The following is a 15,537-nucleotide window of genomic DNA, read 5'->3' as shown; positions in this document are numbered from 1 at the left end:
TACATCAATTAATAATTACTCTTCAACTCCTATACTGCCTTTCCTCAAAGACAAACAAAAAATTTCCCTCACCTCCAAAATCAAACATATATGTGAATAAAATGTCAGAAAACTTGAGAAGGAAAGGACTCAGTGTTTTACCATTACCATGGAATAATCTTTCATTTAATTGAGCATTTACTATGTGTCAGATGACTATTCCTCATACTTTATGTGTATTAAAATATTTAATCTTCATAACAACCCTGTGAGATGTTTACTCTTATCCTCATTATATAGCAGTGGAAACAGAGGCATGGAAAAAATGTAGGTGTTTACCCAGAATTACTCAGGTAGTTTTTTTTTTTTTTCAACTGTTAATCAAAGTTATATGTTAGCTTTGTTTTATTTCTTTGCTAGCCAGAGCCATGAATCCATTACAATATATTTTCTTATTTGGTATGGTCAAGAAGTAGGTTTCTAATTGATTAAATATACTTACTAATACAGGGTTATATTATATATAAAATTTCAAGAATTAGAATATAATGTGATGCATTTAATACCAAAACTATTACAATGGCCTTTAATCATTCTTGATGATTTGGAAGGCACTTTAGTGACTTATCTTGCATGAGTCATTACTGTGAACATTGTAATTATTTTATGTATTATAGAAATAGGGAGAGAAGTGCCAGTAATAAAACTGTCTAGATGGTATTGTGCCAGATACACATTTTTTATTTCTGTAATTAGATTTCTTCTATAGAAATGTGAATGTCCAACAGTTCATTCTAAAGGAATTTTATCTTAAGCTGTCTCCCTTTCTTTTCTCAACAGTAGAACTTATTCAGTTTCCTCAAGATATTTTACAATTATTAACACTGCTGAGAACTTGAGTCTTGAAGAAAGTATGACATGGAAAGACCTGTCTAGTGGCTTCCCCAGTTGTACGCTGCAAGGCCATTTTCCCTTGCTGATGTATCTTGTGTACATACATTATAATACATCATTCCTCCTTACGCTGGAAATAGTACTTACTTTGTAACTTATATTACTACTCAGTTTTAATTTGGAATGAAAGTGCAGTATTTTAATATTATAGCACTTCTCCTATAATAAATGCTCAGGAACCTATTGATTTACCCCAAATTACATACATTACTATATATTTTTATGTAATAATAACTCCATTTAATTAGTAGTAACTAATAACCTGCTTAAGTGCTTCCACAGGACAGGCATTTACTCAGTATGTATTCATTATCTTTTTTTAAATGTTTTTGTTTAAGGTATTTATGTTCAAAAAAAAAACACAACTATATGTCTCTACCCTTTGACTTATCGCAGTGATTCCATTCTCCCTTTTTTTTTTTAATTAAAGAGGTTGACTAGATAGATTTTGCATCAGATCTCACGAGTAAGCACATAAGAACTCCAGGACAGTGGAAAATCCTAAAGACCTCAATCTAGAAGTTTTTGAGAAAAGGAAAAAGAAAAATCATGTGATTAATCTTGTTATTGTTTTCATTTGTTTCTAAACTAGACTTTTTAACCTCAAATTAATTCTGATTAGATAACAAAATCATATTTTATTATTAATAGTTGTGCCTTTGTTATTGCATTTCAGGACTCAGAAGTCTACTAAATAAACAAGAGCCTGGGACAGAGTTTAGTCAAGAACTTAGACAGCTCATTGGTCTTTTAAGCCCTAAGGTCTATCAGGAAGTAGAAGAGCAGGTATTAAATTATAAAAATAATTTGCATGATATTTACTAACATTTCAGTAAACATTTTAGTTTCAAAATATTGGATAGTGGTAGTCTCTTGAATCTTTTATTTGCTCTCTCTCCCCCTTCCTTTACTTATTTTCCCCTAACATCCAGAGCAGCCATAGTTTGATGGGAGAAGGAGTTGTTTATGGTCTAAATTTTTAACCCCAGAGCCTTTTTTTTTTAAACCTATACAAAGAGTCCCTCATACCCTTGAATCTTTGAATAAATGAAGCCAGGCATAGGAAGTGAAGCAAAGAAGTTAAAACATTAAATAAGCAAAACTATGAAATCCTTGTAATGGGAATGGAAGTGAGATTAATCAGGGACAATTTGAAGCTAACTAGACTGTATCTTGAATACATTCTAGATAATGCCTAACTGAGCTTCCTTTGGGAGATCAGGTTTAATATTCTTAGGGCTTCCCTGTCCTGGGCCTATGCAGATGTTGCCTCCTGCTCAGCTTATTAAAAATGGAGATTAATACTTGCCCAGGCCTGATATTTTAAGAAGTAAACTTCTAAAAAAGACTTTCCTAGAGATGTCTCTAAATTAATTCTGGCCTTTAATTTCAGAAACTGCATCAAGCAGCTTGCTTGATTCAAGCTTATTGGAAGGGTTTCCAGACTAGAAAGAGATTAAAGAAGCTTCCATCTGCTGTGATTACTTTGCAGAGGAGTTTCAGGTAAAAAATTTGGGTGAAAGGAATTATGATCTGAGAGGGCTAGATATATCTTATTAGAGTATAGCTGAATGAAAACTTAGAGTTTGGGGTGTTGTTTTTTTTTCTTTTTCAATATTCTAATCCGTTTCTTTCATTCTTGCTTCATACATTTCTGAGTACCAGCACTTCATTAACCAGATGTACTTTCAAAAGCAAAAGACATAATGTAAGACAGGAATGTGATGTAACAAATACACAATCCTGTTCACTTAATGAGACTTTCTTGTGGGCCAGGCCTACAGAGGGAGCCAGTAATGGTCAATTATCTCATTAAACCCTTAAAACTAAAAGTTGCCATAATTGTTCATATGTAATTATGGTAAAAATGTGTATGAGTGCAAAAAGGTTTAAGTATGTTAACCTGATTTTCCTCAGTAAATATGGCATGGATACATATGGTCATTGAGATATGACATAGTTTGTCATTTGTTGCTATTTCAAGTAAACTAAAAATGAAATACTGAAGACATGGCCCAGTTTTTACATGACTAATCCATCCAGATTCTTAGAGGTGACAAAAAGAACACACACACACCACACACAAATGAGTTAGCTCTTAGGTCATTGTTGATAAATTAGAGCCATCTCAGAGGTGATTTCATGTAACCTAATTTAAAGCTAAATTTTAGTTCACTAAAGTGTAACTTGCATATTCCAAAAGTCAATGTTTTTTTTAAGAAAACTGAAACTATTCTTTTAATAACTGCAGCTGTGTTTCTCAGTTACAAATGTGTTTTAAAATAGTGAACTAAAATTTAGCTTTAAGTTAGGCTGCATGAGAAATCACCTCCGAGATGGCTCCACTTTATCATAAATGACCTTAGGAGCTAAGTCATTTGTGTCTGTGTGTTTTCTTTCCATTGCCTCTAAGAATCTGGATGGGTTAGTGGAAGGTATCGAAGCCACTCTGGCTGTGTCCCTTAGTGGACATGCTTTTCATTGATAAAAGTTTCCTTCAGAGAAGACTTAAAAGATAAGTTATTAATATCATTGGGCATGAGTTTTGTTGGTAACCAAAAAATCGTTAATTTTTTAAGCATGCTTCAAGTGCCTAATATATGCCAGAGGCTGTGCTAGGTATTGGGAGAGTTAAACAGACTTGAGTTTGTATCCGTCCTCAGCAACTTATGGGCTGAATGATCTTGGACAAGTTGCCCCACCTCTCTCGCCTCAAATTTCCCATCTATAAGATGGGGATAATTGTCTGTGTACCTCACAAGGTTAAAATAATAGAAAGGTTTTTTTAGCATGTTACTGGGCACTTAGAGGAAAATGCATATGGCACACTTTTTGCCCTTGAAGATTTACAAATCTAGTTAGACAGGCAGATCTGTTAAGTAAATAGTACTCATTAGAAGCAAGTATAATCCATTCCAGCATTGCTCAGAGTTTGTCTATCCTACTAGCTATTTCTTTAAAAATATTTAAAAAGTTATTTCTTTGGTTAAATAAGTTTGGGAAATGATGAATATTTTGAGAGTCACACCGTATATTCTTCTAGTCAAGAGTCTGAGATGTTCTTGGTATAGCCTTACCTTTGTAGTGAACTCAGAGTAGCTATCCCTTACGGATCTTCCTGCTACCATTCTCAGCTATGTATCTTACATTTAAAGGTGCCCCTATGCCATGGATTCAGACCTTTAATGTTTAGTCTTACAGTAGTTGCCAAATTTGCCAGTTTACTTTTCTTTGCAATATTAAAATCTTTACTTAAAAGCATCCTAGGATTAAAGATTTTGTCCACTTAGAGGGGTATCTGTGGAATGTAATTAAGATTCCACTATTTTAAAATAGAAATTCCATTGCTTTATGTAACAACACCAGACCAGTTATAAATATATCCATTATAAGACATCAGCCATGAAGCCAAAATTATTTAAATCTCACATTATAATGAGTTTTTAGTTTTTTAATCTCCAGTTTGCTCCAGGCTTCAGCACCTTTCCTCTTCTATTAGTTGCAGCAACAGTTTATGCAAATTTCTTTTACTTCCTTTGTAGCTGGGCTTTCTGCCAAGGTTATTTCTGTCTCTTTGTGGTCAGGTTATTATCTCAGAGTAGTTTCCCTCCCATGTTTTTTGGGGGGAGGGACTGCCCACCACTCACAGTTATGGACCTAGATTCATCAGAGCTTCGGATTCAACAAGAGGTACTCTTTTATAGTCACACCCTTGCTAAAGCACTTTCTTGGGGGTTTCTTCTTTATTTAATCACTTTTCATGGTCAGAAACTTTGTTTTCTGTTAAGTACCCTTTTCCTCAGCAAGGTTTACTGAAGCAGCTAACAGCTGCCTCACAAGCAGGAAAGCTCACAATTTACCTTCCTCTATCATGGTGCTGATACTTAGGTATTTTAATTTTATTTGTTTGACTTTGTAGGGGAAGAAAACAGTTTTTACCTCTATACATTTTAGGTTCGTTGGTTGGGGCCCTGAAAATTATACTGACAAAAACAAAAACAGATTAACAAGAGAAAAACAGTTTCTTAACATGTGTAGCACACGTCACATGGAAGAAACCTGACATGATGCATAACTCAAAGGGGTGGTTAGAATTTGGTCTTATATAGCTCTCGCCCTCTGAGATGGCCCACACTCTGTGGAGTGTGTTTCTCCCAGGGCCGTTCTCGCCTTTTGAGACAGACCACATTTTGTCTATGGAACATGTATTTCTCTAAATAAATCCACTTCTTACCTTAAAAAAAATTGGGGCCTATATAGATGTTAACAAAGAATAATTTATAGAGAAGTGACAGGTGAAAAGAAAAGGATTTTAGGCTTCTGAGGGCAACAAACTGTGGGAAGGTAAGTATATTGGGGAAGGTAAATATATTGGGGAACTTATGGAAGATATGGGTTATTTGTGCAGTTCCATCTCTATGGCCATAAAACTTCCTTGGGAGGGGAAATTTATGGCAGTCCTCATTTCTCAGCTGTTTCTGCTTTTATTCAGTTAAGAGATCCTCTGGGAAGGCTTCTTTCTGTGTTTCCTGATTCTCATTTGCCTCCACCTCAAAAAGATCTTTATGCCAGAGTGGCATATTCCACTACCCTTCAACTTCCCCCTTGAAACCGAGCTTAAGGGCATAACTCTATCTCCTCTTTGTCTGCCTTAGGGACAGTGATTGCTTCTTTGAAATTTTTATTTTTTCATAGTTTATAGAATTCTGTCCAGTGAATGAACCAATATTTATTTATATAACTCACTATTGTAGGACATATGGTTTGTTTTCAACTTGTTACTGTTGTAATGCTATGGAGAACATCCTTTAACATAAGTCTTTACATACGTATTGGATTTTTCCTTATGAAAATAATTAGAAATGGAATTAATTGGTTAACATTTTTAAGGCTTTTGATACATATTTTAAGTATTTCTTCAGAAATATTTTGATGCATGTATCCAAAATATTTCTTCAGAAAGGTTGTAGAGCAGCACATGAAAACTTATTTCATCATACTCTAACTACACTAGGAATTATCTTTGAAATTTTTTTTGCTGTCTGTATTTATATGATTACTAGTGAGGTTAAGCCGTTTTTCATAAATACTTCTTGAGTGGACATATAATTATGAAAATTGTGTGTACTTAATGTTTCCATCACAGATCTAAGCGAACAAAGATGTTACTGAAGCTAAGTAGACAGAAGGAAGAAGAGGACTGCAGATTACAACTGCAACTTCAAAGGCAGAGAGCCATGAGACTTTCCCGAGAATTACGGCTGAGTATGCTTGAAATAGTTCATCCAGGTGTGTGGCAGTATCAATTTTATAAGTGTAATTAAGACTGATTAGGATATCTTTTAATAAACCAAATTTCCCAGCTACCTGATGATTTATTTTTTTAAATGTGGACCTTTTCCCTGTTTCTCCTTTTTCAGATAAATCTTATTAAATCTCTTGAGTCAAAAAAAGTAACTATTTTTTTTTGATTAAGGCCTATTAGTTTATGATGAGCAATCTCTCCAGTAATTTTTCTTTTCTTTCAGATAAATTAGTGAAACAAAATTTTATGCTTAAAGATATCTGTCTTTGACATAAAGAAAGAACCCCCTTGAACTTAAGTAAGGTGTTAGAATATTGCTACATTCTGCCCTCAGAACTCAGTACAAACCTTGTGACACCTCTTGCCACTTTCGACACACTAAGCTGAAATTAATATTAAAGTGTAGTCTGGGAGATCTGAGTCATTTCAAGATTCCTTTTTAGTTCTACTCCTTCCCCCTTCTACTACTCATTCCCAGTATCCTTCACTAGCCTCATATTTCTCTTTCTTTCCCTTAAATACAGATGTTTCCCAGGGTTCCATCCTTACCCCATTATTTTCATGTTGCTCTTCCTGAGGTATCCCATCCATAACTGCAGCTTCAACTACCAACTTGAGTGCTTAGCACTCTGGAATCTTGTCTGCATCCTCACCCTCTCTCCTAAGCTCTAGACCAGCCCTGCCCAGTAGAACTTTATACAAAATGAAGTGTTCTATATCTTTACAGTACCAATGGCTAGAGGTAGCTGTTGGCTTGAAATGTGGCTAGTGCACTTGAGGATCTAAAATTTTATTTTACTTTCTTTAAATTTATGTAACCAGTTGTGGCTAGTGCCTACTACATTGGACAACACAGCCCTGTAGCCAGCTGCCTATTGGTTAGCTTTACTTAGATATCCACAAGCATCCTCAAAACTAGTCATTATCTTCCCTCACTGATTTCCTCTTCCTGTATTCCTCATCTCTCAGGTAATTGCACCAACAGTCTACTCAGTGTCCCATCTATGAGACATCCTAGAATTTTTTCCCTCCCTCCACATCTAGTTCACCACTAAATCCTATCAATTTTTGGTACTGTCTCTCAAATATATCCCTTTTTATTTTTACCTTCCACCTTATTCTGTCACTTAGCTACTGTGAACCCTAGACTGTATGCTAACTCCCAGAAAGTAAAAAGAAAGTCATCTGTAGAACTGAGTGACTAAAGAGAAATTTAGAACCACGCAGAGTAGGTAACATATATACACAATGTGCTTTTCCCTTTTGGTAGTACTGAATGACTTTCTAACTATTTACTTGTGATTCTTTTTTCTAAATGTTCTTGCTATCTTGGATTTTTAGCCCTTTTCTCATTCCTCTGAGACAAAAAAAACGATATGAGTCTTTTCCAAAGAAGATGCATAATCTGAGAAAGCTTTTGGAGCGCTTTGTTTCTAAAATCTTATAACCATTGTAAAATAATAGAATTGGGAAAATCAATATTGAAAAAAACAAAAGGACTGCAAGATTGTTGGTACTTTCATTGTCCTGATTATAAAACTTGAGAAAGCATAGAAGTGAGTATGTTGTAATAGTGTTTGTTATCTTTTTAGGTCAGGTGGAAAAACATAATCGGGAAATAGAAGAGAAATCAGCATTGATTATCCAGAAACATTGGAGAGGGTACAGGGAAAGGAAGAATTTTCGCCAACAGAGGCCATCTCTTGTGGAGTATAAAGCAGCTGTCACACTTCAAAGAGCAGTGAGTCTGAGTTAGTAAAAAGAGTACTGGATTAGGAGGCAAAGACATGGGTTCAAATCTGACTTTCCTGTTTATCTGCTGTAAAGTCTTGGTCAAGTCACTTAGCTTTTCTGAGCCTTAGTTTCTTAAAATGAGAACATCCTTATCACTGGCCAAAATGATTTAGACATTCAGTCCTTAGTATTTCCATAGACCCTTGTACATCATTTACCAAAATGCAGTGTTATTTGTTAATTTTTTCTTTCTTACTTGAGCAATGAGAATCTCAAGGGTAAGGAACGAAGTCTTATTTATTGTCAGCTTCCTGCATGTGCTTGACATATGAATGACTGTCTGCCCTATCTTTTTCACTCAGTTGTTATGTGGATCAGATGATAATAATTTATGGGAAAGTATTTTGTCAGTTGTAAAGTCCTGCGTAGGAGCAGCTTATCATATTAGATGTTTTTTAATGCACAGATAATACATTAGGTATAATTAGATCATTATAATTCTTGAATTATAGAATGGTGTTCTTAAATCATGATCTTCCTGGGATTTATCTGGAGCATAGTAATATTTTATTGCCTTGGAAAAGCATAGTACAAGGCTGTCTATTTCACTTAATGACCAGTTTTCCTAATATCTAGTTATTATACATAGTTAACGTTCATATTAGGATTTCAGATCATGTAGCATTTAGTTTTATTGTTATTGTTATTGTTAAACTTATTTATTGTTTATTGTTATTGTTAAACTTTAGGTCAATTTATTGACCTAAATCCCTTTTTGTTAAACTTTGTTTGTTTGTTAATCCCTATTGTTAAATCCCTTATTGTTAAACTTTAGGTCAATTTCAGTTTTTCACAGTGATAGATTTTGAACAGTCTCCTTATTGATTTCTCTGATTAAGCTTTTACAAAGATTTTTTTAAACCACTTAAAAAACAGAGTAAATACTAGGGAAATAGGAAGAGATGTCTGCTGCCTCCATCTTTCTCAGGCTCTTTTGGGGATTTTAGGCCATGTGTGCAACAAACAGTCCTGCACCATCACTGAATCACACCCACATCTGCTGTTTACCCTCTGCTAAGCAATGCCATCTAAGGATTAACCCATGGACCTATGGATATCAGTGCCTTGGGTCCTTTCTAATACCTTTACCTCGTGGCTACCGACTTTTTTTTGGCTGGGCTCCATGGCAGCATGCAGGATCTTAGTTCCCCCACCAGGAATGGAATCTGTGTCCCCTGCAGTGGTGCAGTGGAAGCACGGAGTCTTAATTACATGTGGAAATGCTAATATTTTACATATATTGAGTTATGCTTATGTAACTCAGTACATGCAAAATATTAATTTCACCTGTTTTTACCTTTTTATTCTGCCTCCCAGAAAATTAAAAATTACATATTTGACTCATTTTATATTTCTATTAGCACTGCAGATGACCTTGATAACAAAGAAAAGGAAATAATTATCAATTTCACAGAAGGAAGTTGGAATATCATTTCATTGAACTTATCCCTCAGGAGGAACTGGTTATTAGTGTCCTTGGCAGACAAAGGCCAGAACTGTTGTTTACCTTCTGTCCCTCACTTTGCTAAAAGAGAGGCATTGTTTTTCAGATAGATAAAAATCAAGAAAACCTTATGTACACCTGCTAATTTCAAATTACACATCCTTACGTAAACAAGTTGGAGTTCTATGTAGTGGTATAGTATTAGAATTAAATTTGAAGAATTAGCTGTCTTTTCCTTTTTAATGTTCCAGGATTTTCTTTTCTTGCTTTTTCATCTGTTAAGCTCAGAAGGAGCCCCCAAGCACACTGGAGTACCGGGTACCCATGGGGCCAGGCGGGGCCGGTGCCGTCGATCATTTAGCAGGACCCCACCCTCCCCGGCCAGCTTTAGACTCCCAGGGGAGTCTCCAAGGGAGATGGCCAGGGATGCTTAAATGGTCCTCTGCAATTTGGTGCAAGTGGCAAATGACTTTTCTTTCTGCAGAGCACTGCAATCTGCTAAGCCTCAGCATGCTCGCATTTTAGCCTTTATATGGCATCCTGCAAGGTTACCCTCAGTGCTTAGCTGGGAGCAGTCAGAAGGGGTTGGAGCATGGGTCCGCAGAAGCATTGGCTGACCTTAGTTTAAAAATCTGGATCCATTTTTACTGTTTGATGAATTTAAAGGCGGTAGACCAGGTGGATTTCCTGATCACCCACACTGAGGTTTTGAAACAGTGTATTACCTCCTGGAAGGGGGTTATCATGGCCAGCGAAGAGTTCTGTGGACATGCTGGTCAGTTGAACACAGGAGACCTGCAGTGGATGACCATGGGCTGGGGCATTGTGCAGAGATGCCTTGCTCGGAGGAGTCAGTCCATGGCCTACAGCTGTGGGTTAATTTGAGGAGCTCACAGAAGATGGTGGAGCCTCGGTACCAGGAAGTAAAAAGCAGCAAAATCCCTAAACCCGTAAGGATGGTGTTACTGTTGCTGTCATTTCTGGAGAAGCCCTGGGAATCAAGTCCAAGATTTACACTTACACACCAACTTTATATTTGGACTTAAGATTGGACCAAGGAGCAAAGCATTCCCAGCCTATTCCTAAAGGGTGATCAAGCTTCATTTATACCATATCTGGAAACGTGCATATTGGACCTAACACCCAACAAAAGATAGAACCTCATCACACAGCTGTGCTGGGGGAAGGTGACAGTGTCCAGGTGGAGAACAAGGATCCTGAGAGAAGCCACTTTGTCCTAATTCCTGGGGAGCCATTAAGAGAACCAGTTGTTGGGCTTCCCTGGTGGTGCAGTGGTTGAGAGTCTGCCTGCCGATGCAGGGGACATGGGTTCGTGCCCTGGTCTGGAAAGATCCCACATGCCGCGGAGCGGCTGCACCCATGAGCCATGGCCGCTGAGCCTGCGCGTCCGGAGCCTGTTGCTCTGCAAGGGGAGAGGCCACAACAGTGAGAGGCCCGCGTTCCACAAAAAAAAAAAAAGAAAAAGAAAGAAAGAGAACCAGTTGTTGGGACTCCCCTGGTAGCGAGTGGTTAAGAATCCACCTGCCAAGGCAGGGGACATGGGTTCGATCCGTGGTCCGGGAAGATCCCACATGCCGTGCAGCAACAAAGCCCTTGCGCCACAGCTACTGAGCCTGTGCTGTAGAGCCTGTGAGCCACAACTCCTGAAGCCCGCGTGTCTAGAGCCCGTGCTTTGCAACAAGAGAAGCCACCGCAATGAGAAGCCTGTGCACAACTAGAGAAAGCCCGTGCACAGCAATGAAGAAGACCCAGCGCAACCAAAAATAAATTAATTAAATAAATAAATTTTAAAAGAGAGAGAGAAACAGTTCAACATGGAGAAGTGTGCTGACCCCTAAAGAATCCAAAATGTGATTCTTTCTTGACTTGAAATTTTTGTAATCTTTTGTTATTGTCAATGAGGTGCTACTAGTTTTCAAAAATGACTTAGACCCCTCATGTAAGGACACAGCCTCATATACTGCAGACACCAAAACTATGACAAGATTTGCCAATTTTTTTTTATCAGATCAGTTCAGTTCTTGACATCAGCCAATGCTATTTAACTGACAACTACAGTAAATCTTTTTTTTTTTGGCGGTACATGGGCCTCTCACTGTTGTGGCCTCTCCCATTGTGGGACGCGCAGGCTCAGCGGCCATGGCTCAAGGTCCCAGCCGCTCCACGGCATTTGGGATCCTCCCAGACCGGGGCATGAACCTGTGTCCCCTGCATCAGCAGGCAGACTCTCAACCACTGTGCCACCAGGGAAGCCCCAGTAAATCCTTAAAGTTCTCATCACAAGAAAAAAAAAAATTCTCTAACTACGTATGGTGACAGATGTTAACTAGACTTTTTGTGACAATCATTTCCCAATATATACAAATATCGAATCATTATGTTGGACACCTGAAACTAATATAATATTGTATGTCAATTATACCTCAATTAAAAAAATAAAGAAGGTAAAAAGAACTAAAACTACAAAAATGGTCATGATAGAACCAAACCTAAGAATGTTTTTAATAAAGAGATTGCCATTGCTGATGACAGCCTGCAATGGATGAGTGAGGTCTAATTGCATATGTTTATCTGAAGTTTGGTCTTTATAATCATACACAATCCTAAAAACCTGTTTTACCATCCTCGAGGATCTGATGCTGGGAAAATAACCGTTTGCTATTCAGATATGCCTGAGTTTGTTTCAAATTAAGAACTACAGAAATATGCACCATTTTAGTGGTAGAAGAAAATATTCTCGTCACCCAGAACTTTCTGAATGTCTCTTTTTACTCTAGGTTCATTTTTGATGCACACAAATGAAGAGATTTCTCAGGCCATTCTTGATTTCAGAAATGTGAAAAATGGCTTTGAAAGAGCCAAAACCTGGAAATCAAAGACTGGAAACTAGTGACAAGCACAAGGGCAGGTCTGGCTGCCTTCTAGAATTTTCCATTTGTGGCATCCACCAGTTCAGTGCATCCAGTTTCCAAAGCTGACTTTGCCAATGCTTCTAAAGAATTCCACACTAAAGTGATAAACATGGTTTTTATAGCAATGTATGTGAGATATTTCCTGGCACAAGCAAATAAACCTAATTGTTCCTTCTTAAAAAAAAAAAAAAAAGAAGCAGCAGCAGCTCAGAAAGAAGGTGATGTTTGCTGGCGTCTGCTCTCTAGAGCCAGAATGATAGCTAATTCTTGCTACTTGATTATAGCTAAACAGTATCAAATATACATATCTATTAAAGACCAACAACAAAAGTACTTACTGAAACAAACCAGTTGAAAAAATAAACATTGGGAGATAAATACAATTTCAGAGAGTTCTAAAATGACAAAGAATGAGGAAAAGAGACAGAGATGTCAAGGTGGACTTTTCTGATCTAAGGGCAAAAATTCCTCTGTTCTGGAAACTTTACTCTGAGTTCCCAGAGTAGCATCATAAGCCTGGCTTCATACTAAAAGCAGGAAGTAGAGGAAAGATAGAAGGAGAAGCAAGGAAGAAAAATCAAGAAAAGGGAAGAATAGAAGAAAAGGAGAAAATCTCTCAATAGGAGAATGTAAGCGCAGTTGAAGGCTCAAGTACTATAGTAAAAACAAGGGTATTAAGGAAATCTTTATACTGAATGTGAAAACCTCCAAGCCCTTTTTTCTTCTCAGGTCTCAGTGCTGTCAGCCAGGCTTGTATCCTGTAAACAGTAGGTTGAAAACATTTTCTTTAGGAAATCTGAACAGCCCAAGGGAATAGTTATACATGTACTCACAATGAGGTACTCCAATGAAACAGCCCAGTTCAGTAGCCCTATAAAGAAGTACAGAATAGATAAACCCTACCCATCTGCTCAGCATTTCTAAACAGCTTTTTAGTGCCCACTCTTAAATATCAGCTGAAAGTATCACTGGACGTCTGCAGGAAGCTAAGGCCAAAACAAATAGAATAAAACTACTTGGTGGAAATAGAGATATTGCAGGGATAAGAAAACTTTTTAAATGTATTATTTTCTCCGAGAGCTAAAAGAAAATAATACATGAAACAAAAACCAAGACGCTGGATAACAGGGAACAAATGGAATAAAATTTGATAGAAAAAAAAAAGACATAATAAAAGGGCTAGAAAAAAAGGTTTGGGAAATCTAGAGAGCAGGGCAAAAAGAAACCAGAACCAGTCTAGGAGGTCAAACATTTGAAACAAAGAAAAAAAAAAACTGGAGGAGAAGAAATCAAATAATTTAAGATTTCTCAGAATTGAATATCATGTGGTTTAGATTAAAAAGACTGAATGTCCAATACAATGACAAAAATACACTCACATCTATTTCACATTATTGTGAAATACACTGGGGCGAAAAGTACTCCTCAACAGCATTATTGGAAGCTAAAAGATATTGGAGTAAGGCTGTCAAATGTTTGAGGGAAAATGATTTCCAACTAGAATTCTACATCCAACTAAACCATCAGTTAAAGGTAAAGATACACTAAAGACATTTTTATGCATCACAAAGTCTCTGAAACAAAGGAATAACCCAAGAAAGGACAACATGGAATCCAGGAAACACAAAGGAAAGATGAAAAGAGTCACCAAGATGATGGGGAATGGGAGATCTCGGGATGACAGCTATGCACCAAGCATAGGGAATAATCTATCCAGATTGGAACAAGTCAGAAAGCTCCAGAATATGTGTATCTAAGGAAATTAATTTGATAGATTGCCTGATGTGTTTTAATGTATGAACAGTTAGGGCAGAAATTGTGATAATCAGTGATAAATATATAGAAAAATAAGCACAGGAAAATAATAGAGTTATTAATTCCAGTGAAAATAAAAATATGCAAGGAAGAAAAAGTAATCATCACTACATGGTTGAAAAATGAATAGCCTTTATGTAGTCATAATAATGTAACACTGAACATTAACTAAAATTATGATTTAATAATATTGGATATTTGGAGATATGGAAAGTATGTGTGAAAGAGAGCTAAGTCCTTATCTTTCATACAAGAAAGTCAATAGATAATACCTATCACTGAAAAAAATCACAAAAATGTAGATGGAGATAAACATCAGAAGAAAAACCTGAAAGAACTAAAGTTGCTGTCTTTGGGGGAGAGGTTTTTAACAATTCTTCTAAAACTGACACTTTAAACAATAGTTATATCAACAAACTTTTTGGAAAGCATCAAATAGTAAAATATTTTAGGTTTTGCAGGTCATACAGTTTCTTGGAACTATTCGACTCTACAGTTGTAGCCCAAAGGAAGCTGTGGATAGTATGTAAACAAATGAGCATGACTCTTGTTTCAATAAACATTTGTAGACACTGAATTTTGAATTTCACATAATTTTCACATGTCATGAATTAATTCTTTTCCTTTTGAACTTGGTAATCATATAAAATGTAAAAAACCATTTTTCAGCTGTTCAAAAACAGGCAGCAGGCTGGATTGACCTGTGGGCCATAATTTGCCAACCATTGCCTTAAGCAATGTGAACATATAACTTTGATGAAAATAAAAACTACAAAGAAGGGAGAAGAGTGAAAAAAAATTGGGCAGAATAATTTCAGATGTGTCTCCACATCTTGCCTGTTAAAAGATTTCTTACCAGGAATTCATTCTGAAGGACAGGAGAAAGCACATTCATTTACCAAGCTTTTTCTTGTATACCTTCTCCTTGATCTTTACAATCCTTTGGCTAAGTACAATTGGGATCCCTGTTTTCTGTAGACATAGAACCTATCCTATAGAGATTGAATGACTTGCCCCAAATCAAACAGTTTTATAAGGGACTAGAATTAAGACTAGAACCCAAAGCTGATTTCCCTTTTTTTTTTCTTTATTGCCTTCTGTACAAATAATACATGAATATATCCTTGTAAAATATTAAAACACTACAGAAGAATATAACGATAAAGTTATTGTCCTCTGTCACCCCAGTCACAATCCTATCTTTCTCCCCATACATAAAAGGGTTAACAGCTGTTGTCACTATCATATGTTTTTGTAGGAAGGAAATAGTTCTGTTAGGGAAGAAAAAAAATCACAAATCTTTTTTTTTTGTC

At 36.5% G+C, this 15,537-nt stretch overlaps 1 protein-coding gene and 1 pseudogene across 14 annotated transcripts in view; both read left to right on the top strand.

Annotated features, from left to right (window-relative positions):
• Positions 1 to 15,537, top strand: part of IQCB1 (IQ motif containing B1) — a 45,644-nt gene that overhangs the window by 26,650 nt on the left and 3,457 nt on the right. For 13 of the 14 annotated variants that reach the window (XM_089909966.1, XM_089909962.1, XM_089909964.1 and 10 more), the window contains 4 exons: positions 1,610 to 1,719; positions 2,327 to 2,436; positions 6,080 to 6,222; positions 7,831 to 7,979. In XM_089909966.1, the coding sequence (XP_089766092.1) occupies positions 1,610 to 1,719; positions 2,327 to 2,436; positions 6,080 to 6,222; positions 7,831 to 7,979 (512 nt within the window). The remainder of the gene's footprint in view (positions 1 to 1,609; positions 1,720 to 2,326; positions 2,437 to 6,079; positions 6,223 to 7,830; positions 7,980 to 15,537) is intronic. The other variant, XM_089909974.1, reaches the window with a different exon arrangement.
• On the top strand, positions 7,986 to 15,535 carry LOC111170634 (pirin-like; annotated as a pseudogene).

Source organism: Delphinapterus leucas, chromosome 4 (assembly GCF_059928025.1).
Source record: "Delphinapterus leucas isolate spDelLeu-1000000601 "Yukka" chromosome 4, BTC_Dleu_Yukka2, whole genome shotgun sequence".
NCBI classification, from domain to species: Eukaryota; Metazoa; Chordata; class Mammalia; order Artiodactyla; family Monodontidae; genus Delphinapterus; species Delphinapterus leucas.
Note: the sequence above shows the minus strand (reverse complement) of the source record. Positions and strands in the feature narration are given on the sequence as shown.